At 39.0% G+C, this 26798-nt stretch overlaps 3 protein-coding genes across 6 annotated transcripts; 2 read left to right on the forward strand and 1 right to left on the reverse strand.

Annotated features, from left to right (window-relative positions):
- The first annotated feature begins 195 nt into the window (after nt 1-195).
- LOC131298845 (LOB domain-containing protein 25) lies at nt 196-3215 on the forward strand. 4 transcript variants are annotated; one of them, XR_009190551.1, is made up of 2 exons: nt 196-463; nt 560-1994. XR_009190551.1 is itself a non-coding variant. In XM_058324338.1 (2 exons), exon 2 carries the CDS (start codon nt 2446-2448, stop codon nt 2959-2961), a length of 516 nt encoding a protein of 171 aa, XP_058180321.1. In that variant the 5' UTR covers nt 212-463; the 3' UTR covers nt 2962-3215. The 4 variants fall into 4 exon arrangements, 2 of the variants coding, with proteins under 2 accessions (XP_058180321.1, XP_058180320.1); XR_009190550.1 differs by having other exon boundaries at nt 566-1994; XM_058324338.1 differs by lacking the exon at nt 560-1994 and adding an exon at nt 2446-3215 and having other exon boundaries at nt 212-463.
- An 11478-nt stretch (nt 3216-14693) lies between these two features.
- Nucleotides 14694-15444, forward strand: LOC131298846 (oleosin H1-like). Its single transcript, XM_058324339.1, has one exon. It carries the CDS (start codon nt 14764-14766, stop codon nt 15235-15237), a length of 474 nt encoding a protein of 157 aa, XP_058180322.1. The 5' UTR covers nt 14694-14763; the 3' UTR covers nt 15238-15444.
- A 618-nt stretch (nt 15445-16062) lies between these two features.
- Nucleotides 16063-26372, reverse strand: LOC131298847 (zinc finger CCCH domain-containing protein 41). The gene is made up of 6 exons (XM_058324340.1): nt 26092-26372; nt 21378-22187; nt 19454-20647; nt 18697-19047; nt 17499-17988; nt 16063-16467 (listed from the first exon to the last, which is right to left on the reverse strand). The coding sequence occupies exons 2-5, from the start codon at nt 22128-22130 to the stop codon at nt 17530-17532; spliced, it is 2757 nt and encodes a 918-aa protein (XP_058180323.1). The 5' UTR covers nt 22131-22187; nt 26092-26372; the 3' UTR covers nt 16063-16467; nt 17499-17529.
- Between the last annotated feature and the right edge of the window lie 426 nt (nt 26373-26798).

The following is a 26798-nucleotide window of genomic DNA, read 5'->3' on the forward strand; positions in this document are numbered from 1 at the left end:
AACTGTGTCCAGAACGATCGAGTATGTGCACGTATGGGCTCATCATGCACTATTCCGGTCACAGTCGTGTTTCAGAGTGTTTGTCCCTAGCATTGCTCTTTGAAACACGACTAAGACACGGTACGAAATGATGTTCCAGACACGGTTGTGGGGTCATGACCTTTTTTTTTTCTTTCTTACTTGTTGTTTACTTCTAGCCCTATTTATTAGGCTTGGCGTCCTATTGCTTTCCCACTCTTTCCTCTCCGTTGGCCACTAAACAAATGCTGCTCCTACTTGCCTTTTCTTTTCTTCCCTCCTCATCTCCCCTACTTTCTTGACAGCACTGTTTCTGCTGCATCATCTAGCTAGGGTTTTCAAAACCACGAACAGTTCGAAAGATTCCTGATCATCGTCTGGATTTCCATGGCGTCAGCACTTTTCTCTATTGGAGAGTACTCAAAAGACACTGCTTAAAGGAAAGGTAATTCAAAATTCCGTCATAGTTCGAATTTTAATTCTTTCTTTTTTCGTGTTAATTATTTTCGTTTGTAGGCTTTATTTTCATCACCACTTTAAGTTGCAGGGTTTGAATCAGGGTCTGGCCATGGCAACATATAATTAACTTAAGTTTGAAAGAATGGATCTTTTAGGAGAGAGAGAGAGAGAGAGAGAGAGAGAGAGAGAGAGAGTACACTGAATGAAACCATAAAGCCGCCAAGTTAGCAGTAGTACTATATCTTTCGGCATGACTCTATTTTTCTTTTCTTTTTCCTTTTTTTCCTTGTAAAGGTTTTCTGATTATTTCTGAGCAGTAATGACAACCACCCATATGAGGAAATTAAGAAACAAGTTGTTTGACTTTTCTTTGTGTTTGGGTATGTACTAGGTTGTTCTCTGTGCGTGTCTGTGTTAAACTTCAATTTTAGTCGGAAAATTTTTTCACGATAAAATCAATTGTCTCAAAAAAATAAAAAATAAATGGCCCTTGAATATAACTATCAGCCGGTTATGCATACGATTAAATTACGACTTCGATCCGAAAACTAGAAGTTAATAAGTCGCCATGTTAAATTTTATGATTTTCTTAGTTTCTATATACATTTTGTAATTCGACGCGTTAAGATTTTATTTGATCACTACTCTATGTAATAAGCCTCTATTTATGAGCAATGCCTAGTATGCATGGCTTTTTTCCTGTCTTCTTGATTTCAATTAACTGCATCATTTTCTTGGGACTTGATTGGGACTAAATGTTTAATTTTATCATACCTGTTTTTGAAGCAATTTTCGCAACTTGAACCCCATTGGCCTTCTACAAGGGCGCTAATCGTCTCCCCCCTTTCATTGAATATTTTTTTCCCTAAAATTGTACTAACTAGAAAGTATAGATTATTCCTCGTGTTAATGGTCAGTTTTAACTGATAGCTATGATTAGTTATGTGATTTTTTTATTTTGTACATCAAACTTGGACTTTACAATGATAACCCGTGCTATAACTTTTTGGAGTCGTCACTGCTTGTAGCATCTTTTTACTTTCGGTGATGTCAATCCTTAGTAGAACAATTTTACCTAGTAATTGTAGCCTGAAAAGAAACATTTGAAATTCTCTTTCTACACATTTAACCATGACATTCACATTCTTTTGCTCATTATGGAAACCTAGTAGTAGCTATTGGAAGCTACTAGCTGGCTAGTAGATTTTGTGTCTAGTGCATGCAATTTATTCAGCATAAGTTACCAGTTTATCAAACAAAAAATGTAACACTGCAAATGGCCGTCTTATCATTGTTCCCTTTGGTCTTTCTAATGCTTATTCCAAAGATTAACGAAAAGCTGTGATAGGGCATTTTAGACAATTTCTTGATATCTTATTGTGAATTAATGTCATCACCACCAGCAAGATGAATGTCTTTTTGTAAGGATTAACATGAGTAATCAATCGTTTTTGCAGTGAACATGAATATCGTTTTTGCAGTACTATACCTATAATAGGAATAAATTTATTATAGATGAGGCTCAAGCAATTTGGGCTCTTCGTAAGGCTCGAGAAGTTTGGGAGTACTTACAGAAGACTACAAGTATGGGCTATGATGGCGAGGAGGAGGATGTGATCAAAAAGATTGCTCAAATGGAGGAAATTGATGAGGAGCGTTATGGAGCCATGTTGGCTTCGGATTAATTTTTTCTGTTTTGAGGAGTTAATTTAGGGATGTGTCTCTTCGGGTGGTGCTTGGAGTCTTGAGTGTCTTTTTGGGTGTTGTTTTGAGACTTAGGTGTTAGGTGTCATTTTTAGAGCGGTGTTGTTTTGTCATTGTCGGCTTCTTACCAACCTCAGATTGCTATCGTTGAAGTTTGTTATTGCCTTTTTTTTGTAGGTTTTGCTCTTCTCGAATAAGCTTTGTAATTTTTTTCAAAGATTAATAAATTTCTGTTTCGCCGTTCAAATAAAAAAGTTTTTGCAGATGGCTTCATCCAGCTACACCAACTCTCCTTGTGCCGCTTGCAAGTTCCTAAGGCGAAAATGCCTCCCGGGCTGCATCTTCTCACCGTACTTTCCCCCGGAGGAGCCCAATAAATTCGCCAACGTCCACAAAATATTCGGAGCAAGCAACGTGAGCAAACTCCTCAACGAGATCCCCCCCCACCAGCGAGAAGACGCGGTGAACTCCCTCGCCTACGAGGCAGAGGCGCGGCTGAAGGACCCGGTCTACGGCTGTGTTGGCGCGATATCCGTTCTCCAGAGACAGGTTGTCCGCCTCCAGAAGGAGTTGGACGCCACCAACGCGGATCTCATGCGGTTCACCGGCAATGATCAATTGCCGGTGTTTCCCGGGGGAGGTGATCATATTGCTAATAATCCAGGATATGGTAGAAGGATGGATCATAACTACGGTTTCTCGCTTCCTTATAATACCACTCCTTGGAACAATAACGATTCCGGCGATGGACCGGAAGATGCAGGAAATGGTGGCATGTGATATGTTATACCCATGCCAGAAAAGTACGTACGATGAATCGCCACCTGATCATTGTGTATGAAAATTCTGTACGAAATTTCGGTTTTGTATGCATATTATCACTGTATATGCCCGTCTAGGCTAGGGTTTCTCACCCCATATGCAAGGGAGAGGTATATCATGGTGTAGAGTCGTGGGTTATATCAGTATTTTGAGTTGGGTACTTCTGAACAATTATTAGTCTTGTTTATATATACGCCATATACTTTCGTGTATGTAAACTGTCTTGTTCTTAACTCTAGTGCATTTGGTCATCGACAAATACCTTCTTTTTTTATTTTTTGATAATCAAGTATCCAGACTAGTTTACGCACGTTTTAACTAATCATCGAGGACCAATCTCACTGCCAAATTGAGTTGGTCCTGATTAAAATAAAACCAAAACTCTACATAGACATGGACGAGTGCTTTTATTTTATTTTATTTTATTTATAACACCAGCAATGCTAAATATATCGACCGGAGTTTTCGCAATTCGTTACTGCGCGGGCACATGGTAAGATGTTGATATTTATTTTCAACGTTTAACAGAAAAAGTTTCTCTATAGAGAACTAATTAAGTCATCGATATATCCAAATTCTTGACAACATAGCTGGTGATCTATCTACAGCATTTTTCTTCACAACTAGTTCCTCCGGTGAACTTCAGTTTTAGCTTCAGATCGAAGCTGGATCGCATCTCTTATGGGGGAGTAAAAATCACAAAAACAATACAACCACCTTTCTGTTTCTCGGCAAAAAGTAAACCTCTATCCGTCAAATACGTGAAATCAAGCTGTACATGATACCTATCACTTGTCTACCAGTCCAGGACTTCCTTTGATTATGTACCTCTTTGTTCATTGTACTGGCCTTGTTTTTGGTTTCCTATATTTTAGAGCATACGCATCTTTTTTGAGTTATGAGGCCTCTAGCCCGGCAAACTTTTAGAATATTTAGGTTACATGACTTCTAAGTGATGAATCCCTATATATATATATGTCTTAAGTCACGTAATTCGCGTGCGTGAGTGGGAGTGCAAGCGCAAGCACCAGAATGAAGAAAACGTCTTTCAAACACATTCAATGTACTAAAATTTGAGAGAATGCGTATTGAAAGCGCGAGCGCAGTGCAAAGATTGAAAACGAGAGCACAAAATTGAAAGGAATGTGACTAAAGATGTACCAAAGGAAAAAGGAATCCCCATGACCAAATAATTGAGACCCTAGCTAATTGGTAGGGGGCGGTGGTCAGAGAATAACTACTGATCATGTGATCCAAGAGATCTATTCAAATAAAATAAAGAACATGCACACACATGTATATGCATCTCTAGATTGATTGAGGCGTTCCTAGTATCATATTCAACTCCACCTTTTTGGGAGAGCACGCTAACGTACGTTGTAGATTAATCTAATATTACCAAATCAAGTAGTCTCATTGTGTTCGAAACTCGTTCGGTGCCTACTTAAGTGTGTAAGGTGAATACATGCACATATATACCTCTCTTGAAATGATCTGAATTATTATATATATTCTTTCATGTAAAAGTAATGAAATTTGTATTAATATCCATCACATTTTCATAGAAATTCATAGCATTTGCTTAAACATTCGTAGCATCGAGACAATCTCATAACATGTGAGTGTCAAAAAAACGATGTCACGAATTTACAATCAAATGTTATAAACTTTTATACAAAAGTTAAGGAATACAAATTTTTTTTCCAATCAGTAAGAGAGATTATTGCATCATTTATGAAATACAAAGTACAAATCACGGGACAGTATATCTATTATGTGAGGGTTTACGAGATAACCAAACCCAACAATTGAACCAACATGATAAGCCCAACTCAACTACAAGCTCCATTAAGGAGAGAAATAATCTCAACAAATACAGTGGAAAGAATGCTCACACACAAGTGGAAAGAATAGAACTCCAAGTGAGAGATACAATAATCCTGACAAATTGAGCTAGTCCCAATTGATAGAAATACCAAATTGATATTGTGAATTTTTATAAAAAAAATTACTATGAAATCAACGGATGCGTACATCTTATTATTGTACACACCCGAATGAATATAATATTGCATAGTAGTGACATTTCCCCATTCATAAAAGTAAATGTAAGGCCTGATTGTGAACAGAAGAAAAGTGGGGTTATCAGATTCAGAATATTATTATGCAAATGCAATCTTCCAACATCCAAATCCAAATATATTTCCATTTAATGTTTTGAAAGTAACATCCAATTAAGCTTTTGTCGTTGTTCAAGTCAAGGCCCAGGACAGACAGAATAAAAAAGTTCTGCAACACTGTAAATTTGTTGACTTCCTCCATTGAATTTTGGTCTTTCTTTTGCCATTATGTTGTTGTCTGGGAACCTCAGGGGTTTGAAAAAACAGTGTACTCTTGTTGAACAAATCCTCTACTTTTTGAGCTCTAACTTGTGAACTTTTTCTTCTTTTTCTTCCCGTTTTGTGTGTTTCGTTTGACTTTTTTGAATTTTAGTTAGATTTTCATTACATTTTTGGGATTAATCATCGGCCTCAGTGACAAAAGTCTGAAAAGTAAAAAATTAGTATAACCAAAAGGAAAAAAAAAAAATTACTAAAGACAAAAAAACATCAGCTATTTTTTTTGTCTAATTGTAGTCTTAGATAAAGTTTTTCTAAAATCAGTCCATTTCTTCATATTTTTCTGATGAAAAACTAAATAAAAATTTATGAAAAGTAAAAAATACTGAAATAAGTTCTAAACAAATAGGTCTACCAGAATGCAGTATTTTCAAAGAATGTGAACCAATTCATGTCTCCGAATTGAGATTGAGATAGTGAACCAATTTATTCTCTTATCATGAACCCCATAAACTCATATAAGCAACAGAAATTAACAGTTAAATTGAAAATCATTATTTAGTACTTGCGTGATCTATTGGAAGCTCGGCTTCACTCACCTATCAATATTGTATATCTTCAAGTATCTTAATCCAATATGTCAGATCGCTTTTCCACCACACAATATGTAGTCAAGTCGCTCCCTCCAAGGCTTGAATAGCAATGGGACAGCTAACTAAGTTCGGCTTCACTCACTTATATGATCAGTATTGTATATCTTCAAGTATCTTAATCCAATATGTAAGTCGGATCGCCCTTTCCAAGGCTCGAATAGCAACGAGCCGGACAGCTAACTTTTAACACCAGAATATATAAAATTCACCACAGTAACATGAATCAAGAGAGATTATGGTAACATCTAAGGTCATGACATTCCTCAAAAAAAAAATGGTCAATAGTCTTGAACAGTGGTGTTGAACAGATGCCTAGCCTTTTAGGATCCAGAAAAGGGATTGTTTTGCCATGTGAGGGCACTGATCAGGGTACACTACTTTGAACCCTACAAAACTATTACTCCATCAGTTTCGAGGGGCGTATCCTTGTTGGATTTTTCACCTTTAATTTGTCCTCGTCCTCCTCTTCTTCACTGTTCCTATTCCTTAATTTGCAGTGCGCAACAGTAGTGTGGTACTTCTGTCTCCCTAGCTCACTTATGCTCCACATGGGAAAATTCTTATTTATAGAGGTTTGTAAATAAAATTTACGGAGATCAATTTTGGTCCCCAAAAGTGTTTTGGATGATCCAGATTAAAGACAAATTATTAGCGGTAAGAGATATTTATTACTAGTCAAAGATAAAATAAACATATCTCAACCGTTGATTACCGAAATGAAAGGGTGAGATTGCGCATTTTTCGTGAATAACTTATTCACGGCTACTCCATGAATAAGTTTATCTCGCTCCACATATATATACATGTATATATAAACATGCATAACTTTTAGGCATTTTTCTTCTCTTTTTTTCCCCTAAAAAAAAATTGAGATGGAAAGACCAAAGTTGCAATCTCCCTCAGGAAAGAGGAGCTCAACTACCATAGCATGTTGAGCAGTGAGCAAGTCAGTACCACCCATTGAAAGAGCCAAGCTCACTTGGCCGTCCTTTTTAGAGTAACCCTACCCGTGGAAGGGTAGTCTATCAACAGAAACCCACCAAGTTGCAAGCTAGATAAATAGTGCCCAGTACAGCAACATCTGGTTCACGAAAATTACTATTCGCAAGCGGGATTCGAGCTCGCGACTGTGTGCTTTGGGGGAGTTTCACCCTCATACCAATTACCATCTTGGCAACCACCTCCGGTGATAACTTTGAGGCATTCTATTCGTACGACTTACTGAATTACCTAATTTCAATTATATATTTCTTCGAATTAAAATGTTTGAGTTGCTTGGAATATAACTAGGCTCCCCATAAATGCTGTGACTAGCAAGAAGAATGGTGGCTACAAGGACCAGACGTCCAGCTGATTCAAGAGGACGTCCGACTGGCAGAGTCCATTCCCAAACAAATGTCCCCTAAGGTTAAAGGGAAATTGACGTCCGATTGACATGGTACAATCTCACATCGTATGAAAACCGAATTAAGATTTGATATATAAAAAGACGCTCATCTACTATCAAATTATCAATCAACTGAGTTTCAATCTTTTAGACCGAATTGTGAGACTTGTGGCTTGACGCGGATTGACTGCATCAATAGATTTGCGTGGTCGTTACGAATAATACCACATTAACTTTTACTATGGAAGGGAAATCGACGTCCGATTGATATGGTACAGTCTCACATCGTATGAAAATCGAATTAGGATTTGATATATAAAAAGACGCTCATTTACTATCAAATTATCAATCAACCGAGTTTCAATCTTTTGTATGAAAATAGAATTAATTAGGGTTTGATATATAAAAAGACGCTCATCTACTATCAAATTATCAATCAACCGAGTTTCAATCTTTTGGACTGAGTTGTGAGACTCACGGCTTGACACGGCTTGACCGCATCAATAGATGTGCGGGGTCGTTACGAATAATACCGCGTTAACTTTTACTATACGTGAATGAGACAGTTTAAAACTATTCTTTTCTCTTTTTCCCAGTACGACTGAAATGTTTTGAGGAAGACAAAAGTGAAAAGTGTTCAAAATCGACTATGAGATTTGAGAAAACTAGACCCAAAACATGGTATAGATTGAAAGAGCTTTTGCCAAAAATGGTTTGGTGGGGCGAGGATTAAGAAAAGAAAAGCCCAAGTACTTAAGATTCCTTCATTTTAACAACTACTCATTCAATGATAGTTAAAATGCAAACAACAAAATCATAAAATACTTTATATTTGGAACTTCCCACAAATCAATATTCCTTGTCTCTTTTACCCTTTTTAGTTATTCTAATAATTCTAACGTCCATTTTGAACCCAAATAATAGTGGTGGCACACAAAACTACACATACTTGCACATACACATTCACATGCATTGGGGGACTATAAATATTGGAGTGTGCTATACCGGTGAATGAGACTGCGTGCGAAAATTTCGATGAGTTTTTAGCCTTTTGTTTTGAACATCTTAAACATCTCAGCAAAACCTTCAAGAATTAGCATCAAGAGTGTGCTTCGGGTATCTTTCTTATTTATAAACAGGTGTCCATGCCAGTTACGCGTAGCTTTGTGTACTTCAGTACTTTACGTTATAATTTGTAGGGTACTTTACTAGCTTGACTGTGTGCTCCATCAAACTGGTCACACATCTATTTAGTTTTTATAGGATAATTTGGCTTTTGAAATTATGCTACTCTACTCGTATGTCAGATATGTACTCCTAGAGAGAGAACTTGAAGTGTACCTTTTTATTCACAGAGTCAGCTGTAACACTTAAAACCTTGTTAACTTTTAAGTTTCTTAATTAAGATATGACATTTACAGGTTCTACCAAAAATTATCGTTAATCATCCCCATGATTAGCTTTCTTCCATCATGTATACTCTATCTAATCCGTCCCAATTTGTTTTTAATTTTTTTAGGGAACACAATGAGTACATTTAGAAATATAATTTTCTAGTAATTTTTACCCTTCAATGTATTTGGAAATTATTTTATTTAAACAATATGAAAAGAAAATTTAGTTCATTCAAAAGTCAAATGAATAAACATTTTAAAACATATAAATATGTCAAAAAATGAACCAATAAATTAGGATGGATTGATTACTTTTGGGGAACTTGGTTCGTCGGCAGTTGGTCGAGATCTGCACGGGGTGATGTTCGGCATTATGTTAATTGGATACGGATTAATATGTGATTCGAATTAAAAACAAGTCAGAACTGAATTTTGCTGGCTTCAGATTCAGAGTGTGCAGAACCCATAAATTTTTCTTTGTATTCCGGTCGCATAACAATCGGTATCCAATTAACATAATTTTGAACTACTCTTAAGTGTTTCAACGAGATTTACAACACGAACGCAACCGCTTATGAAGTAAGGCTAAGTTCCGTTATTCGCCTAATTTTTGTAAATTATTGATTCGTCTCGTCAAGACAAAACAAGAAAGAAACCCAAAAATCTTAGCGGAACTTAACCTAAATACGGCAAGTGGCAAGTGAGGGATTGCCGACGAGGCAAGTCCTTTTGAAAGGAGTCTTTGATAATTGACATGAAACGGGTTTGTCTCTCCTTCTCATGAAAAGTGGCCAAGCTAGGCACGCGCACGGGCACACTTCAAAGCAGTGGAAGAAAGAAAGAAAAGCTTAAAGCATAGAAAAAAAAGAGGCTTGCTATCTACGCCAAAGAGTTACTCCGGTTAGTTAATGGGTTTATCAACCAGGATTAAATTCTTGAAGCCATGTCGTAAGAAGAAAAATTCTTATGAATACCTAGTCCCTATTTGGATGGCTTGGTTTTGACCGAACCAAAAAAAAAATTAGTCCAGATGCGCGTGAGGTGGCCTGGACGTTCCCGACCATAAAAGAAAAGACTGCGAGGATCGAACCTAGCTCTGCAAATTTTGATTGGAGTATTTAGGCCTGGCTAAAAAGAGAATGGGTCACATCCGTCGCTCTCCGGCTAAGGCCCACCGCAACCGCCCATACTGTCTACCTCAACACTTTCTTTCAAGTGACTCTGTGGTCCATCCATCATAGCCCAATTACTACACCATATTCTAATCCTATCTGACTGATTGGACTGCCTCACCCTTGGGCCCTCTCTCTCACCTACGAGGAGTTATTTTTCTCAATAATTCTACGGGTACCGACCACATGAGTTCAGATAATGTGGGGTACAATTTACGCGGGAAATAAAATTTTTAACTAGTCGTGTGAAAAAAATAGGGGAGGCTCGGAGGAGAGAGCTTAGTGTAGCCGGAGGTCTATGATTTCTGAGGAGTCTAACTTCTGCGATAACGAATCTGCTAGCTTTGCAAATTCTAAAAATAAAATTCAACAAATGAATTTATTTATTGATATTTGATTGAACTAATTTTTTTTACAAATGATAAAAACCTATTCTCTGTATGTCAAAAATACAAACTAGGCCATACACGCTTATTCAATATAATAACAACCGTGACATAAATTCTCTATCAATAGTCGGACACTGAGTATTTAATTTTTCCTTCTTCTTTTCGTTTTCAAGAGAGAAAACTACTAATCAATGGCTTTGACTCAATGATGCTCAAAATTAGCATGGTCTAGGTATGAAAACTAAGCAAAGTATAAATCCGACATAAAAATTTGTTGAACTCTCTAATTAGTTAAGTATTACTGTAGTTGAGAATGCTAATCAGTTACTATGAATCAAGTGCACGTTGGAGTGCCAGTCAGTCGATTAACGTTGTCAGTGCACCCAGTTGCATTAGTGATGTTCTAGTCATTGGCGGGTCATGTGTCCTAGTAGGTTTTAAGCCACCAATCACCTCCATAGGTACAACACCCACTTTACTAGTTCTCCACCCTCACTTTCTACTCTTTCCTTCCTTCCACTCATTACTTGTTGACGTCACTCCTCTAATAAAATCTCGCCGTCAAGAGGTCTCCAACACCCCACTTTCAGGCTTTGGATCCTCTGTCCTTGACGCCTGTCTTCAAGTGGCAAACGCTTTGTCTCCACCCTCTTGTTTTGCCATATCACGTGACAAAATAAGAGGGTGAGGACAGCCGTTACGGACAAAGGATCCCACGCCCCAGTTTCACTTTCTCAGACTTCGGTTTGTAATTTACCAGAAGGGCCAAGTTCTTTATAACAGCATAAAGTTCTATGCTAAGTCTCTCTTGCTAGTGTGAATCAGCCTCGTTAGTATTGTCAGACGTCAATGCAATAAGAAGGTTATGGGTCGAGATTTTCTCCTTGTTAACCACAACTGTCTTTTGGAATTGGATACGGGTGGGAAGTTCCAGTTCTTCCATATGCCGAGTCTCTCGGTTGTTGAAGTTGAAGTGAAGGAGCCCCTCTCCTGTTAATTATCTTAGCATACCCGAAACCTTTTATGCCTCCGGAGGTTTGTATTTGTGTCCAGGACATTGATGTGCCAATGGTTAGTGTGTCAAACCTTGTTTATTTGTGTGTATACTTTCCCAATGCCTGAACCTTAACAACTTAGCTTTGAGGATTCCTCGTCTGATCGGGTTGGAGAACAAGTTGGAGATGTTCTCCAAGACACTTCTGTCGGACCTCAGAATTTGTGATCTAAGAGAATTATGGCTTATTGGCAATACCGATCAGAGGTCTGTGGCAACTGTTAAGCATCTCGGCATAAACAATGTCAAAGCTGGGGGTTGTTGTGACAAGAATATACAAAACCCTGCTTGGAGAAAGCGTATACGGGAAAGGATTACTGAAGAGAGTTGTGGCAACCCTCACACTTATCGTATCCCTCAACGATGTACTTTACATTGATTTATTTTCGTCTCCTGTTCCTTATCCTTGTTTTGCAGGTATAGTAATTCGTGCGTTCGACGTTGATGGCATGCTTATGTTATTCTCTTGGGTTTTGTGGGGGTGTTTCAATTGGCCTTGTTTGGTTGTTCGGTTTTGTTGGATCTTTTTTTTGTTTTATCAGGTTATTTTGTGTTGGCTAATGCATGGAGTTTGTATTCATGTGGTTGTACGATTTATTTTCTACCTATGATAAGTTTATGATTTCTCGAAAAAAGAAACCAAAAAATGTATATATAACACTACTCTAATGCAGTAACTAACCATTAACCAACCACAAAAGTGCATCGCACAACTTTATTATGCATGGAACCCACATAATCCAACTGCACTAGAAAATTTTATTAACCAACACTAAAAAACTTACATTTTTCTTAAACATTCATCTTGACCGCCAACTTGTAGGAAGGGGTAAAAAAGAAGAAAATTTAGGTCCGGTCCAAATGTAAAACTAAACCGTTAAACTTGACAACAAAAACACAGGCCCATAAAGATTTTATAAGGGAAAATGACGGCCAAGAATGTATTTTGAAAATTAATACCCGTCAAGGACATTTTCAGCATTAACAAATGTTCTCAACATATCATTGACGGATATTAATTATCAAAACACGTCATGGGCTATCATTTTCCCATTTTATAAATATCTAAGCTTGTTGTGACGTCGGCATGTTAGAGTAGATTATGTTCTTCTGTTCATGTTAAGATTCTTCCCGTGGGCCTCTCACGCTCTAAGGCATGCTCTCATGAGTCTTAATAATTTGGTACTCCTATATTTTGCAAGATGTTTTTCGCGCTCGTGTACGCACATTATGTGAGGACTCCTCTTTTGTGTTTTTGGAACTGATGTGAGGACCCCATTTCATGAAATGCATTTCATGCTTCCAGAACTCATAAATGCCCCTAGTATACTCGTGAAAAGTGTTCCATTTTTCACAAAATTTTAATTCTAAATATCAACAATCACTATATCTTGCCAATGGAAACTTCGTATTAACGAAAATAGCAACCAGAATCTGTGAATCTAGTGAGTCGTAGTGGTTGAAATTCAAAAGCATGTCTTAAAACTTGTGAAAAGTGTGTAAAAATGTGTTAAAATATTTCACATGTGTGATGTGTATCGAAATCTAAAATTTGTTGTCATCATATAACTTTTTTACCGCTACCTAGCACAGCTGGCATGCAAACGAAAGGAGTTATTCACAAGCAGCTTGAAGCTCACCCATTAAGGCCTCAGTGCGGTTAGTATAGTTAGCAAATCAAGCTAAATGAATTGAACTCGAACATACGGCTTCGGATCTCTTGTCCCAATCCCTCTATCCGACCTCCCTGTCCCAATCCTCATCAAGCAACACGTGTTCCTCCTATCAAAACCCAAAAGGTCACATCACACCCTATCTCTCTCCCTTTCACCCTTGTCTTCTCCATCTGCTACCATGACTTCACACACTCGACGACGACGTTTCCAAAATCGCCGCCTTCTACTCTCACCCCACTAACGGTGGTGGCGTCGAAGACTCCTCCAACCCTACAAAACCCAACCATGCCACTCCAAACGGTAAACGCACCTCTGAGCGGCCTATCGTTTTTTTGAAATCTGAACCCTTTCCTCTTTTGATACGTCTCTCTCTCTCTCTCCACACACACACAAAAATATGTATAGAAATATATACACACATCCAACAGTACATGTGCAAATGTGTATTTTTGTTTTCCAATTCTGATTTTAATTTCGTTAGGTTCTAAAGTTTATGAATTAGATTTTTGTTGCTTCTACTTGGACTCGTGGGGGCTGAATGAGATGTGGGCACCGATGAGTGACAAAGTGAGAGAGGCTGTGTGAATTAGGTTTTTGGAAAGAGGTAGCAAGGGAGAAGACAAGGTGAAGGGGAGGGATTAGGTGTGGTGTGACCTTTTGGGTTTTGGTAAGAGTGACACGTGTCGCTTGATGAGAACTAGGACAAGGAGGTCGGACAGAGGAATTGGGACAGGGGATCCGAAGCCCGAACATACTCCCCCTATCTGTATTTGTTAGTCCATAAACATATTTTTTTCCCAAAATGTTTGTCCATGTTTGAAAGTCAATGAGCAAATTGTGTCAATTATACTCTTTTACCCTTGTATTCGAATAATGAATGAATAGATTGAAGGGTAAGCTTGAAAAAAAAAAAAGAATTGTACAAAGATGTTCCCTAAAAAAATTGGAAACCCCAAAATTGACTAACAAATACGAACAGAGGAAATAATTTTTAGTAAAAAATAATTTTTAGCTCGCTTACTAAGCGGAAAAACTCGAGCTAGCTATAACTTGACTTGTCTAGATAACCTTGGCTCGTTATGTATGGAATTGTTTACAGAGGCTCAAATGTTTAGTACATGAATTGAGCCCAAGCTCTCGTTACCAATTGAGCTCGAGCTCGAATATTTGAAATGATTCGAGCTCAGACTTGTCGATTAACAAACGAGCCAAGCTCGAGCACCCTAGAGTTCGGATTCGGCCAATTACACCCAAATACACCGAACTTAAAAGCTAGACTAATAAGGACTAAGGAGTAAAACATAGAAACAATCCTCCATGAGAGAGAGAACAAACGAGCCAAACAAGCCTCGTTCCGCTAACTAGAATTAAAGATGATATATTGTGAAAGAATAATCAGTCTCGTAAAATAAAAAATAAGTATTTAAAAATAAAAACGGAGCCTAAGTAGAACACAGAAAACCAAGAGAAATGTGGCAGCGGATACCTGCCGAAACAATCCCCCCATGAAACTTGTTTCTCATGCAAACCCTTCCACCCCGCCTTACTCACACGTGTCGCCACCTTGCCACCTCCCCCCTCTCTCCCTATATCACCGCCCATCCCCACCCCCACTCTCTCACTTCCCCCTTCTCTCTCTCTCTCTCTCTCTCTCTCTCTCGCAAAACAAACAAACTCACACTCTACAAAGACTACAATGGCCGACCGCCCCCACCCCCACCAGCTCCAAGTCCACCCCCAACAACGCTACGAAGGCGGTTTCAAGGCCGGCCAACGGGGCGACGGCGGTGGGCCATCCAAGGGCAAAATCCTCGCCGTCGCCACCCTCCTCCCTGTTGGCGGCAGCCTCCTTGGTCTCTCGGGCCTCACACTCGCTGCCTCCCTCCTCGGCCTTGCCGTCGCCACCCCTATCTTCCTCCTCTGCAGCCCCGTTCTCGTCCCCGCTGCCCTCGTCGCCGGACTCGTCCTCGCCGGGTTTTTCACCTCCGGCCTCTTCGGGCTTACCGGGCTCACGTCGCTCTCGTGGGTCATGAAGTACTTTAGGCAGGCCGGGCCGCCGCAGTTGGATGAGGCCAAGAGAAGGATGCAGGATGTGGCTGTCACTGTGGGCCAGAAGACTAAGGAGGTGGGAGAGGCCATCCAGCAGAAGGCCAAGGAAGCTGGGAAGTAGTAGAAATGGGCCTTGGACATGGGCAATGGGCCTTGGAATAATCTCTTTTTTGCTTGTCGTTTAATTACGGGGCTTGTGCGTGTATAGGAGTTAGAACAATGAGGGGTTGTTGTGTTCTGTTTGGTTCGGTTGCATTGCTTTACTTATGGACGTGTTTTTGTCTCTGTTTTTGCATTTTCCTATGTTTGGATTGCCGCATTTTATCTTCATAGCTCATATCGGCAGATCGACCTACGAAATCGGTCTGGACTATCTTCTTTCGGGATATCATCTGGATTCGAACCGTATTGTGTTCGAAGACATCCAGATTTGGTTTCGAAGGCGTATGTTTTCAAAGTTGCCTGATCGATGCGTTCTCACGGAAAAAGTTTTCACGTGCTTTCCACAATCCCAAGCTTAGTCTTCGTTAATTGAAGCAAACATCTCTCTTTTATATGGCTTGAGTTGGAATTTTTAAACCTAATGCTTCAATGGATACATGAGAATTTCATTGTCAATTCTTCTTCTAGAAAGTCTACACACAACTTCGAACACGTGCATTGAACAGTTCCGGACAATTACATAATTGTGTTCGGATTTGTCTTTGAACGGTCCTAGTTCCGAACGCAGTTGTGTCCAAATTTGTATTTTAAAGTTGTGTGTAGTATTCGGGAGTCTACTAACATAAGGGCAAGTCCACTAAACACAACAATGTATACAACAATTTTACACGGTCAAGTCCACTAACACAATGTATACAACAATTTAACACCGCACTGCAATGCCATATTAGCGTGTTGTATAAAGGGTAGTACATATTGGTCCCTACCCCACGTGCGCAAAATAGGAGAAACAGTATTTCATAGGAAAAAATACTGTACAAAATTTGTGCTTTCAGCATTAGTCAACGAGGTTCGAATTCCATTACAATTCAGTTGCAGTTCCTTCATCTTCTATGCCCTTCCAAAGTAACTAAACAAAGTACTTGTACCATAGGCTCCAACACGATGAAAATAATTGACAAATAATGTCTCTAACGCAACGTCGATACACGTAATAAGAACGTTTCTGATGAATGCAAGAGGGAAAACGCTGAAAGGAAAAAAGAACAAAAAAAGGAGAGTAAGGTTTGAGTCAATGGACCTTTTTGAACAAATTCTCTGCATTCTTCTACAGGCTCGCTCCGTCAAAAAGTTTCATTTTCAAGATACGATACTGGGCCTTCTACAAATCCAGAAAGTGCCCTAGCACCTGAAATATTACAGTTTGTTCTGATTCCATAGCCTCTAAATATAAACTTTGAGATGGCATTTAAGGAGTGTACAAACGTCTGTCCGGTGTGCAAATCATGCAGTTTGCAAATCATGCAGTTTGGTCTGTACGGTGTGCAAATCATGCAGTTATATTAACACCAAAGATGAGCAGCATAAACTCAAATACGTTGACCTGGGTCTTGAACCGAGAGTTACGCGCTGGGCGATTCTAAGTTCGAGCTAATGGAGCAGCATTGACATGTTCATTTTTTAGTAATCTAACTCGCTAACCTACTACCGCAACCTATGGGGAAAAATAGCAACAAAAAGGGAAGAACTTCAATACGTTTTGAAATCAAACATGCAAAAATCCTCCGTTTCAGACTAGGAGAAGGGGCTCAATCGTTGTAAGATTCAGCAAGGGAGATAGAGGCTAGTGAACAAAGTCAAGCACTTTAAAAAATAAAAAAAAAAACATCAAAGGTTATTGGTCTCTACTTTGTACTCATGGTGCAAACTTCTATTCTAAGAGAACCCCTTTCTGGCTTTCTGACAATAGTAATCATGTAGCACATAATTAGTCAGACCTCAATCAGTCAACCAAATAAGAGCATCTCTAGTGGGTTGTGTGTTTTAGTGTTATATGACAAAAATGCAACTTGTTTTTTGGCCCATGGAATGGAATAATGAAGTGGTGGGCAGCACAAAATTACAGACAAGCAAAGCCAGAATCAGAAAATAATACATGTAACAGCATTCTAAATGGAAAAACAAAGAAGTAAAAGAACAGATTGAGACATTTTAAGGTAACATTTCAATTTATTCCAATGGTCTCTTTAACTCTACTCAGTTCTAAACATAACTAAACATTTGACACAATTTGCAAACAGCCAACGAATATCCAGTTTTGGCAGTTGAAAATTACAAAATCCCCTCTTTACATAACAAAAGCATGAGATCAGAAAATTGGAAGCCAGAAATTAGCAATTGATAAAACACCTTAAAATTCAAATTCCTTTTATTACTTACCTCACTGTACAACCCGACAATTAGGCCATCCTCAACAAACATCCCTTTTAGGAGACTGTTTCTCGCAAGATATTGCAGACGAACTGGACCGCAGATGCTCATCTGATACCATATGCTCTCCACCACTTTCTTTTCTATCCAAAATATTAGATTCTCCATCTTTTGAGGCTGCCTCATTATGGTAATCAATGGGTGTGACTTCAACTGCAGGCTGAAGGTTAGCATCTGAAGGCATCTTTGAAGCAGAAGGGGAATTTTCTCGAACACCATTGCCATTGCTAGAATTACTAGACACCACCCAAGTAAACTGCAAATTGTGACCTTGCCAACATCTACCATTCAAAAATGCCCTCTCAGCTGACAGGCGTGTAGTGAAAGAGATATGAGCTGAGCAATTTTGGGATGCAAGAGAGTCACTAGACTCTACATCTTCTATCTCTACAGCAGAAAGTTCTCCGTAATCAGAGAAGTGTTCCTTCAAAACAGCAACCTAAGCAAAATCAAGAAGTCAGTTTTACCACGATAGAAGGAAGTAAAGGGAGAACAAAACAAGAATAGGGTGCAAGAATTTATTCAATCCCTTCAGAAACAACATTTAGTGCTTCTGGAAATTTTCCCTTTTTTTGGTTCCAAACTTAACGTTTTATAGCTTCCATGATATGCGTCTTCGATAAAGTCTATTTTTCCAAAATCAACTCCCAATCAAAAATGAGAAAGTTTGCTAGTTTCATGAAACTGAGAATTTTGAGTAGCAAATAGAATCGAGATTCAAGAAACTGAGCACGGGGCAGTCATTCAAAACTGAGGAAATTCTAAAAATTGAAACCTCTTGGAGTGGAATTTCAGTTTCAGCAACCTAAGCATCATCAAGAAATTTGGTTGCCTTCGGTAGATCGTAAGTATATATTAACAAAAACATATGTCCATAGAATTTACTCAATCCCTTAAGAAAGTATATTTCACAATCATGAGATGCATATTGAGGGTTCTTCAGTAGGGGAAAGTGCTCTATGTTGGATCATGTGTATAGTGATGCGTGATGCTTTGTATGAGAAACAGTAGAACTCATGGCTAGAATATCCAACGCAAACTACCAAACGAGCATCAAAAAGGGATGCTAACCATGTACCAAAAAGGTTAAACCAAACTAACCTACGCGCAAACAAAGGAGGGACAGGGGGAGTTAAGAAAGACTCACATTTGCAAGGCCTATAGGTAAAGGCGGAATGATTTTAAACGCCGTGGGACGGTTGTCCAATTTGAATCTATTCATGACAAATGATGCCCCTGCAGGTGCCAAAGGACGAATTGAATGCTTCAAACTTGAAGGTTCCTGAGGGGCCACGAATGTACTTTGTTTGGAGCTTTGCTGATCGACATTCTCTGCAGATTTATTCCTTTCAGACATCACTTCTGCTAGAGGCGAAGCTACAACAGTACCAGATTCAGCAGACCTGGGAGTAGCAACTTTTCCAACATCAGCTACAGTTGCAGGCTTATGTCTCTTTGCACCATGCTCAGATGGTACATCACCTCTCACACCTGAGGTCTGATGGCATTATGAAAAATTTCAGAATAGCTAAACTAAATAACTTCACATCAAGTAACTAGAACTTGGCAATGCACAAAGACATAAAGCAAACCACTTGCAAGACAGTCTCTTCCCCTCTTTTCCTTTCCATTTTCAATCTTCTCGGGGTTGACGTCACATACAAGATTCTTACTTGGGCAAACTGTAATCTTAGCATTCATTAACTTTGCATGGGCAACATGGCTTCCCTCGATGTCATCGTGGAATTTAATATATCTAGAAAAAGCATGCTCATGCAATATAGCACCGAGAAATGGAAGGTTCCACAGAGGTAAATTTGAAAAAAGAATGAAAACATTAAGTAATCAAGAAAATAAAGGAAACGTAAACTTAAAAATGACAAGTCAGGAAAAATGAGGATTACTTGTCTCTCAAGTTTATGCAACTGACGCCGGAAGTCATTGCGCTTCTGATCAAGTAATTCCTGCTTCTTTCGGAGTTCCTCCTTCAAAAACTCTAAACTCTCCTGCTTCTTTTGCAAAGGAGGTGGAGCTTTCGGGCTGCTGGTCATCACAGGCTTAGGATGATCAGAGGCAGGCAGCACAGCAGCAACAGAAGCATTGGAAACACCAACTTTCGGAGCGGACAATTGGAGGCTATCCTTTCCTCCATGAGAAACAAATAGATGGGGTGGCAATGAAACAGCTGCCACTCCACGAGGAGCTACTGATACATTGTTACCACTACTTGTTCCATCATCGAGAATACTGTCTCGATTAGCCCACCATAGCTTGATAAACCTGTTACCCATAACAGCATCAGGTGCCTTCAGAGCAGCTTCTGCCTCCTCCCTCTTGGAGAACTGAACAAAAGCTCGCTCACTATTAACTGGAATATAAATGTCAATAACCTCCCCAAATTTTCGGAAATGAGAAAAAAGGGACTCTCTTCTATTGTCTTTTTGGGGAATACCATTGACAAATAGAGTACGTAGCGCTTTTTGAGAAGGTTTCCGGGTAATACGCCCAGTATCACCTTGCACCTTTGCAGATAAATCACTGGCTTGTGAGCCAACGTCTTCTGCAATGATCCGCTTCTCCTGGCGGGTAGGTCCCTGAAGATTGGTTAAGGCCTCCTGACCTTCCTTTGCATCGTTTTCCATGGTATTTGAGGAGCTCATGGTAGAATCAATTTTCTTTTTCATTCCCAATTTAGTTTTTGCACCAATTCTTCCCCAGACATTTGAACTTGCATTTAAAGAACCAGCAGCAGTTGCAGTACTCCTCCCAAGGTATTCATTGTCAGGTCCATCTAACAAAGACTCTGATTCATCAAGCTTAGATGAATTTAGTCCTAGCAATGCTGTTGAATTTTCTGGACCATTTTTAGCCCACAGAGGCTGATCAGGATCATAAAAATCAGCCCCACCAGCTGAACCAGTGAAAACACCATTCATGCTAAATCCATCATCTGCCATTCCATGCTTGCTGCTTTTGTTATGTAGACTTTTGCCATGTATCAATGTGCTCGAAGGAGCATTAACAGAAGGTAAAGCAGAGGGAGTTCCCACAAGGTGTGTACTTGGAAGTGAGACCGGGAGATTGAACTGTGAAAGGCTCTGTAACCCCGAAAACAGTATTTGGTCAGTGCAATTTAAACATATGCCCAAGCAACAAAGTGTTACATTAAGAATTAAGAACGTGATAAATCGTACAGTTGAAAATTTTGCAATTTGTTTACATTAGATTAGTGTAAAACTATCCACTAACAGGAAAACATGACTTCAAGGCAAATGATCATAAAAGAAATCCCTGCACACCATTTCTACCATGGCACAACATTGTTTGGTGGGTCAAACTAGGAAGTAACAAGTATCTGGTTGTAGAGGTCACATAGCATTGATCATTTGATGGCTCCATTGTCCACAGCAAATCAATGAGCAAGCTAACATGTTGGGATATATCCAGCCAATCCAGGAAAAGCCCCACCATTCATGTGGTTACCAACTTACCACCATCGTAAAATGAAATTACCACAACTAACAATAATCTAGCAGATGGGATCAACCAAAGATACAAATGTTATTCCTTGAACCTCAAATTAGGTCAAGTAACCGAAATGCAACAACCAATGAAGTTGTCATCCCCCCAACTTCTCTATGTGGAGCTATTTACATTTTCAATTTATGCGTGATAGTAGAAGATTCTACTTACGTTTAAAAGTGAGAAATATGAGGCAGGTTGTTGGATTTCAGCATGGAATTGCACCCATTTTCAAGTGTCAATTACATAACAGGAATGGTCATAAAGGTAACTGGAGAACTTACACGAGGGAAACAAATCACGTACCTGAACATCTTCAACAACAATCCGGTTGACACCATGCTCCATTGGACACATGTCTCCCCTTAGGCAAAAGCCACGCTCCTCAAAATCTCTACACCGTTGGCGGGGAAGACCTATATTTAGTGGACTGATTGATGGTCCAAGTGCTCCTTGCAAACTAAGGGAATGAAGTGTATCCATACCACCATTAGGGATTCCTGGAATCAATCCAAATGCATTCCAGGATCCACCCTGTGAGTTCGAAACATTTGGTAACCCCCTCCCTGCAAACAGACTTGATCCCTGTGAAACCATTTGAGAAGCAATATCAACGTTGCTGAACCTAGGATCACGTGGGCCCCAGAAACCTGATTCCCTACCTCTACCCCTACCAGAGCCAGGCTCAGCAGATGATGATTGATTAACCCTGTTTGGAGCTCGAGAAAAAGTGGAAAACCCAGGGCGTCGTTTGTCAAACTTTGTAGACAGGTCTTTCTCCAGAGGGGACATATTATAACTTTTCCAGGTTTCATTTGACTGAGAATGGTTTTCCCTAAGATGGCCATTTTCAAAAGGTTTGTTTCTCTTTCTATATGGCCTTGTTAGAACTTGTTCCACGGAATCTCTCTCCATTGACTGAGATCGTGTCTCCCGTCTACGATGCTTATGATTACGGTCATCATCTTCATCATCAGTAATTTCTTTCTCTTCAGGATCACTGAGACAATCAGAAGGTGAAAGACGCCCATCCTTCGGAGATGAAACTTTTAGCTCCATTGGGGGAAGAGAAACAGTTCAGCAGTTACTCATAGGCCAAATCAGCTTTGCATATCACTACATCATACAGAAACACAATTAAAACTAATGAATCAGAATATCAAGGTCTATCAAACTGCTGCCTTGGCATGTAAAATTGTTGAGGAGGATAAGATATGAAACTCCATAATCAAGCAAATATGAACTTCTTCAATCATTCAGCAGCTTACCCATAGGTTCAAAATGGGGGAGCCAAACTTACCTAACCTTGTCTTAAATAACCACAGCTTCCTCTTTTCTGGGAAAAGAGAGAGCAAAAGAAATAGGGCTTGGCAATGAGAAAGGAAATGATAGTGTTGAACTTAGCAGACAACACATCAAGGCTCACTCGATTGAGAACTACAACAAAATACTTTTAGAAAAGGAAGCTTCATGGACTCATTTGGATTGCAGAAAACCCGTTCCTTCTCATGTCAAAAGCTACAACGTTTCTAACTTCCCCAGTTAAGAAGTAAAATATGCCTAAACGTGCCTTTTAAAAGCAAGTATAGTAGGATATTCCAATGCAGATTCTATGCAGTAATTCAAAATCCCCATGCACGGTAGGTTCAATATAGAGTCAACGATTGAAAGATGAAGATGCCTGTTGAAGGACAGTAGGACTAGCCATCCATATCCCAGAATCCACTGTGCCACAGTTGAATTACCTATCATGTTTAGTTGTACATAAAGATACAGACAAAAAAATATGACAAACTACAAAAATAACAGCCCTTGTTCACTAAACGTGATGAGCTAGACCCTTCTATCTCTTCACCAGTCTGTAAAACGAACAAAGAACTCCAAACATATCTTTTTATAATAGGAATTGGCAAAGTACATATTTCGCATATGTTTCATAACTCTTCAAAGCCATTTAAGGAAAAAAAGAATATTGACGGTCAGAAAACCATATGATCCCTCCTATCTGCTTTCTTTTGCCCCTCCACGGGGAAAGACAGGAGGAAAAGGAAGAGGTGAAGCATCTTCTTTCCTGTGTTTTAAATCCAACAGCATGTTATTTGAGTTTTCTACAAGCATAGGAGAGCCAAGCTATTGGGGCAAACGAAGAATTAACTACTAAAGGTGAAATTTTACAGAAATGGATATGTAAGTTGGACAACGCAGGGATTTAAAACCTGGAAGAAAACTGCGTAACTATATGCATACCGACAAAATTAATACACCAAACCTATGCATGCATATCTGTAAATAAAGTTCTATTCCATTACAGGTGGGGCGACGAAATAAGCTCATGAACACTATGCACTTTATTCTAACACATGTTTTGTTAGGGAACCCCTCCCCCATGAACCGGCCCACAAGCTCAGGACTTGCGCAGGGACAGGGATTTGAATGTACCCCAAGCTCTGGGTACAGTTCACCCCATCACTTGAGGCTCAACTCCAACCACAGTGCCACGCCCTAGTGGGCCTTTAGCACTTCCTTAATTGGTGCATTTGTAAGATTGTGATGGAAAGATATTTCTTTAAAATATTTAACTATTTCAATTAGGAAGTTACATCTATGATGGAAGAACCATTTAACCCTTTATTTTCCAGAGAAAGAATGTACATCAAACTAATATTTTACTTGCCTTGTTTATAATAGTTTAATTTACTTCAGAACCTCTCAGAAAAAGAAACACGTGAAGGTGACACATAAGTGAGAACCATGAGATACCAACATGCTATGTCAAAAAGTAAAACAACATTCTTTTATACAAAGAAAGTTGCATTAGATAATACTCAGTAAACATAATTTGACATTTACGGCATGGATATGGAAATCACAGAGTTCCTTATTGAAGGCAGGTAATATTACTTGCACAACATTCATACAAGCGCTTCTAAATATCAGCCGTTACATTCTGTATCGGCCATCAATAACGGGATTTTAGACCTACCATACATATTAATATTCAACATTTATGTCCGAGATCTGCTGATGCATGGCCGTATCACCTTTACCTGTACATATCCTGATGCCGTGATTCAGAGCCCTCTATATATGAAACGACATTATAGGCTTTCTTAGCATAATAGTTTCAAACATCCCAACGTTGGGACTAATCCTTAACCACCAAAAACAAATAAATGCAAAATTAATCAAACTAAGTTCATTAGAAAACAAGAAACAGGGTGTCCTCCCACCCCAAAACGGGATGTCTTACAACGGATATAAACTCAAAATCAGTGTTCTAAAATAAGAAATTAATGGGCCTATACGATTAGGTCCGACTAACAATTAATCATTAATTACTAATCAATATGCATTGATTAATAGCCGATTAATCGCTCGAAGGTGGCCGACCGCCCGACTAGCGCCTAGCAACTTTTAGAACATTGCTCAAAATGCAACACACATTAATCAATGAAGAAGAATTGTCAAGAAGTAAACAACTTAGTCCACATTATATGAATCGTATGTTCCAACTTGCTAGAAAAGACCAAGAGTCCCACCTAATATAGACTGCCAATCTCGTGTGGAAAACTCTTAATTGAGTTATAATCTTTCTTCCACTTGAGTTGCATGTAGTTTAACAATAGTAAGTCCATTAGGCTTTCAAAATGCCGTTTCCAGACACTCAACCGGCTTTGGAGGATGCCCAAGCAGTTTCCGCCAACCATGTATCTCTGCTGCTCATAGAAGTCGAAATAGTGGCATACAACCTTTTTTATGACAATCCCTCCTGGGGGCGTTAATCTACTATTTTTTTGTTTTGGATAAGTGGAAAGTTAATCTACTAACTATGAGTAATGGAACAACCGAACAACTCTTTTGGGTCAAACCACGGGTTTCTCATTTACCATGTCGAATTTAATTGGGACAGCTGCACAAGTTACCAAACTCACCACGAATGATATGCATGACTTGAATATTGGGATGACTGGAATTTTGCAGCTTATAACAAATGTGAATCTCATGCTTTTGCCAGTTCAAATGGTCCTTATTAAGAACTCAAAATATGGTTTCCAAAGGAAAAACAGATGGCATTCAAATAATATCTCATATATGATTTGGCAGAGCACAATATGCTACATCTAATTTAATCAAGACTGCTTATTGTGGTAATAATATTGCAATATTTCCTGGCTGGGTGACATGCAGCGCAATTCTTCACTTATTTCCCTTTTTGAAAGGGAAAAGTAAGATAACTCTTATGGTATGAACTTTTGAATTACATCAGTTCTATCCCACTCAAAAGTCAAATGGCACCGAAGTTTCAACTCCCGACCCACCTAGTTGATTCCACATCCTCCCGCATCGGTGAGCTCTAATATGATCAGATTTATAAGTAAGCATCGTGTGTAAAATATGAGCAACACCAAATCCCTCTAGAGCCAAAACCTCCGTTTCTCCTACCCGTTGTCCCCCTAACTGTCCACTCTCAGGTTGGGCAGTAAAGGTCAGACAAGGGCAATCACTCATTCTTAAAACTAGCATTACTATGCCATAAAACAACCTTTGCACACAAAACCCATGATTCATTCAGCAATCCGCATACATAATAGCAACTATTTAAATCCATTCAACCAGAATGACGCAATAACTATGATATCACAGAAACACATCTCTAACTTCATAATGGCATTTAGACAGTTCTGACCTGTAATTCGAGAAATGAAAGAGAACTCTCATCCCCCAAAACAAAACAAAAGAAACTTGGAACTGCTAAATTTTCCCAATTCTCAATCAAACCAACAGTTCTAACATTTCTGCCAACAATCGACACAAAAAGAAAAACGTTAAACAAACACCGTCCACGCTCCAAACACAAGCTACCAATTCCCAAACAAAACCCAAGAGAAATCGAAACCAACGTCAAACACGCTACGTACGTGACTCAAATCGAGCAACGAATTATAGCAATCTAACGCAAACACGTATCTGATGATCAACTTCAACAGCAAAAATTAAGGAGAAAGACAGATAGACCAACCTTGCCGTACGGATTTGCGTACTCTTTTAGGGTTTCGATTCTCACTATAGAGTTCGGTTTGGCATCGTACTTTTTTCCCGTGTGTACGGATGCATATATTGTTCCTTCTCTCTCTTCTGTGAAATGTATGTATATGATTCTCTATCTAAAAACTTCACTTTCTCTCTCTAGAACAGCTGGGAGGAGGGTTTTACAGAAGCTTGCGATGCGATACAATGGCCAATTCCAACATCACAAAGTGAAACCCCTCATTTTGCAAAATATAGAAACTATTGGCACTCGCAGTCGATATTAGCGACAGTCAAATATATTAGCTAGTATAATCAGATCAAATAATAATTAATACTAGCTAGCTATTAATAGTAGCAGTATTATAAAAACCGTAGCGATAATGTTAAAATTATTTTTGTTGGGGTCAAAAACTCTAATGCATAAAAGTCTTGTACACTGCACATGGTACAAACCTTTTGTGCACTAGAGTTTTGACACTAACAAAAATGGTTTTGACATTATCATTCCCAATTTTATTTTTGATGAAATTACATACTTGACCGCTATTGCCTCTGGCGGGAGACCAGAATTAGGGACGCAAACGGTTCGGCTTGGTAGGTTTTTTAAAGCATTATCAAGCCACTCGATGCATGGTGGTTAGAGTGCAATTTTGTTCACCCTCCTTAAAAGAGCCCTATCTCTTATTGGTTGAAATG

Source organism: Rhododendron vialii, chromosome 8a (genome assembly GCF_030253575.1).
Source record: "Rhododendron vialii isolate Sample 1 chromosome 8a, ASM3025357v1".
Lineage (NCBI taxonomy): Eukaryota > Viridiplantae > Streptophyta > Magnoliopsida > Ericales > Ericaceae > Rhododendron > Rhododendron vialii.

Excerpts from the sequence above, each read along its gene's own strand:
- LOC131298847 (XM_058324340.1), bottom strand. The coding sequence starts at position 22,130 with ATGGAGCTAAAAGTTTCATCTCCGAAGGATGGGCGTCTTTCACCTTCT. Across the intron at positions 20,648-21,377 it reads TTGTTGTTGAAGATGTTCAG|AGCCTTTCACAGTTCAATCT; the intron begins GTACGTGATTTG and ends TCGGGGTTACAG. Across the intron at positions 17,989-18,696 it reads TACCTATAGGCCTTGCAAAT|GTTGCTGTTTTGAAGGAACA; the intron begins GTGAGTCTTTCT and ends GATTTTGCTTAG.
- LOC131298845 (XM_058324338.1), top strand. The coding sequence starts at position 2,446 with ATGGCTTCATCCAGCTACACCAACTCTCCTTGTGCCGCTTGCAAGTTC.
- LOC131298846 (XM_058324339.1), top strand. The coding sequence starts at position 14,764 with ATGGCCGACCGCCCCCACCCCCACCAGCTCCAAGTCCACCCCCAACAA.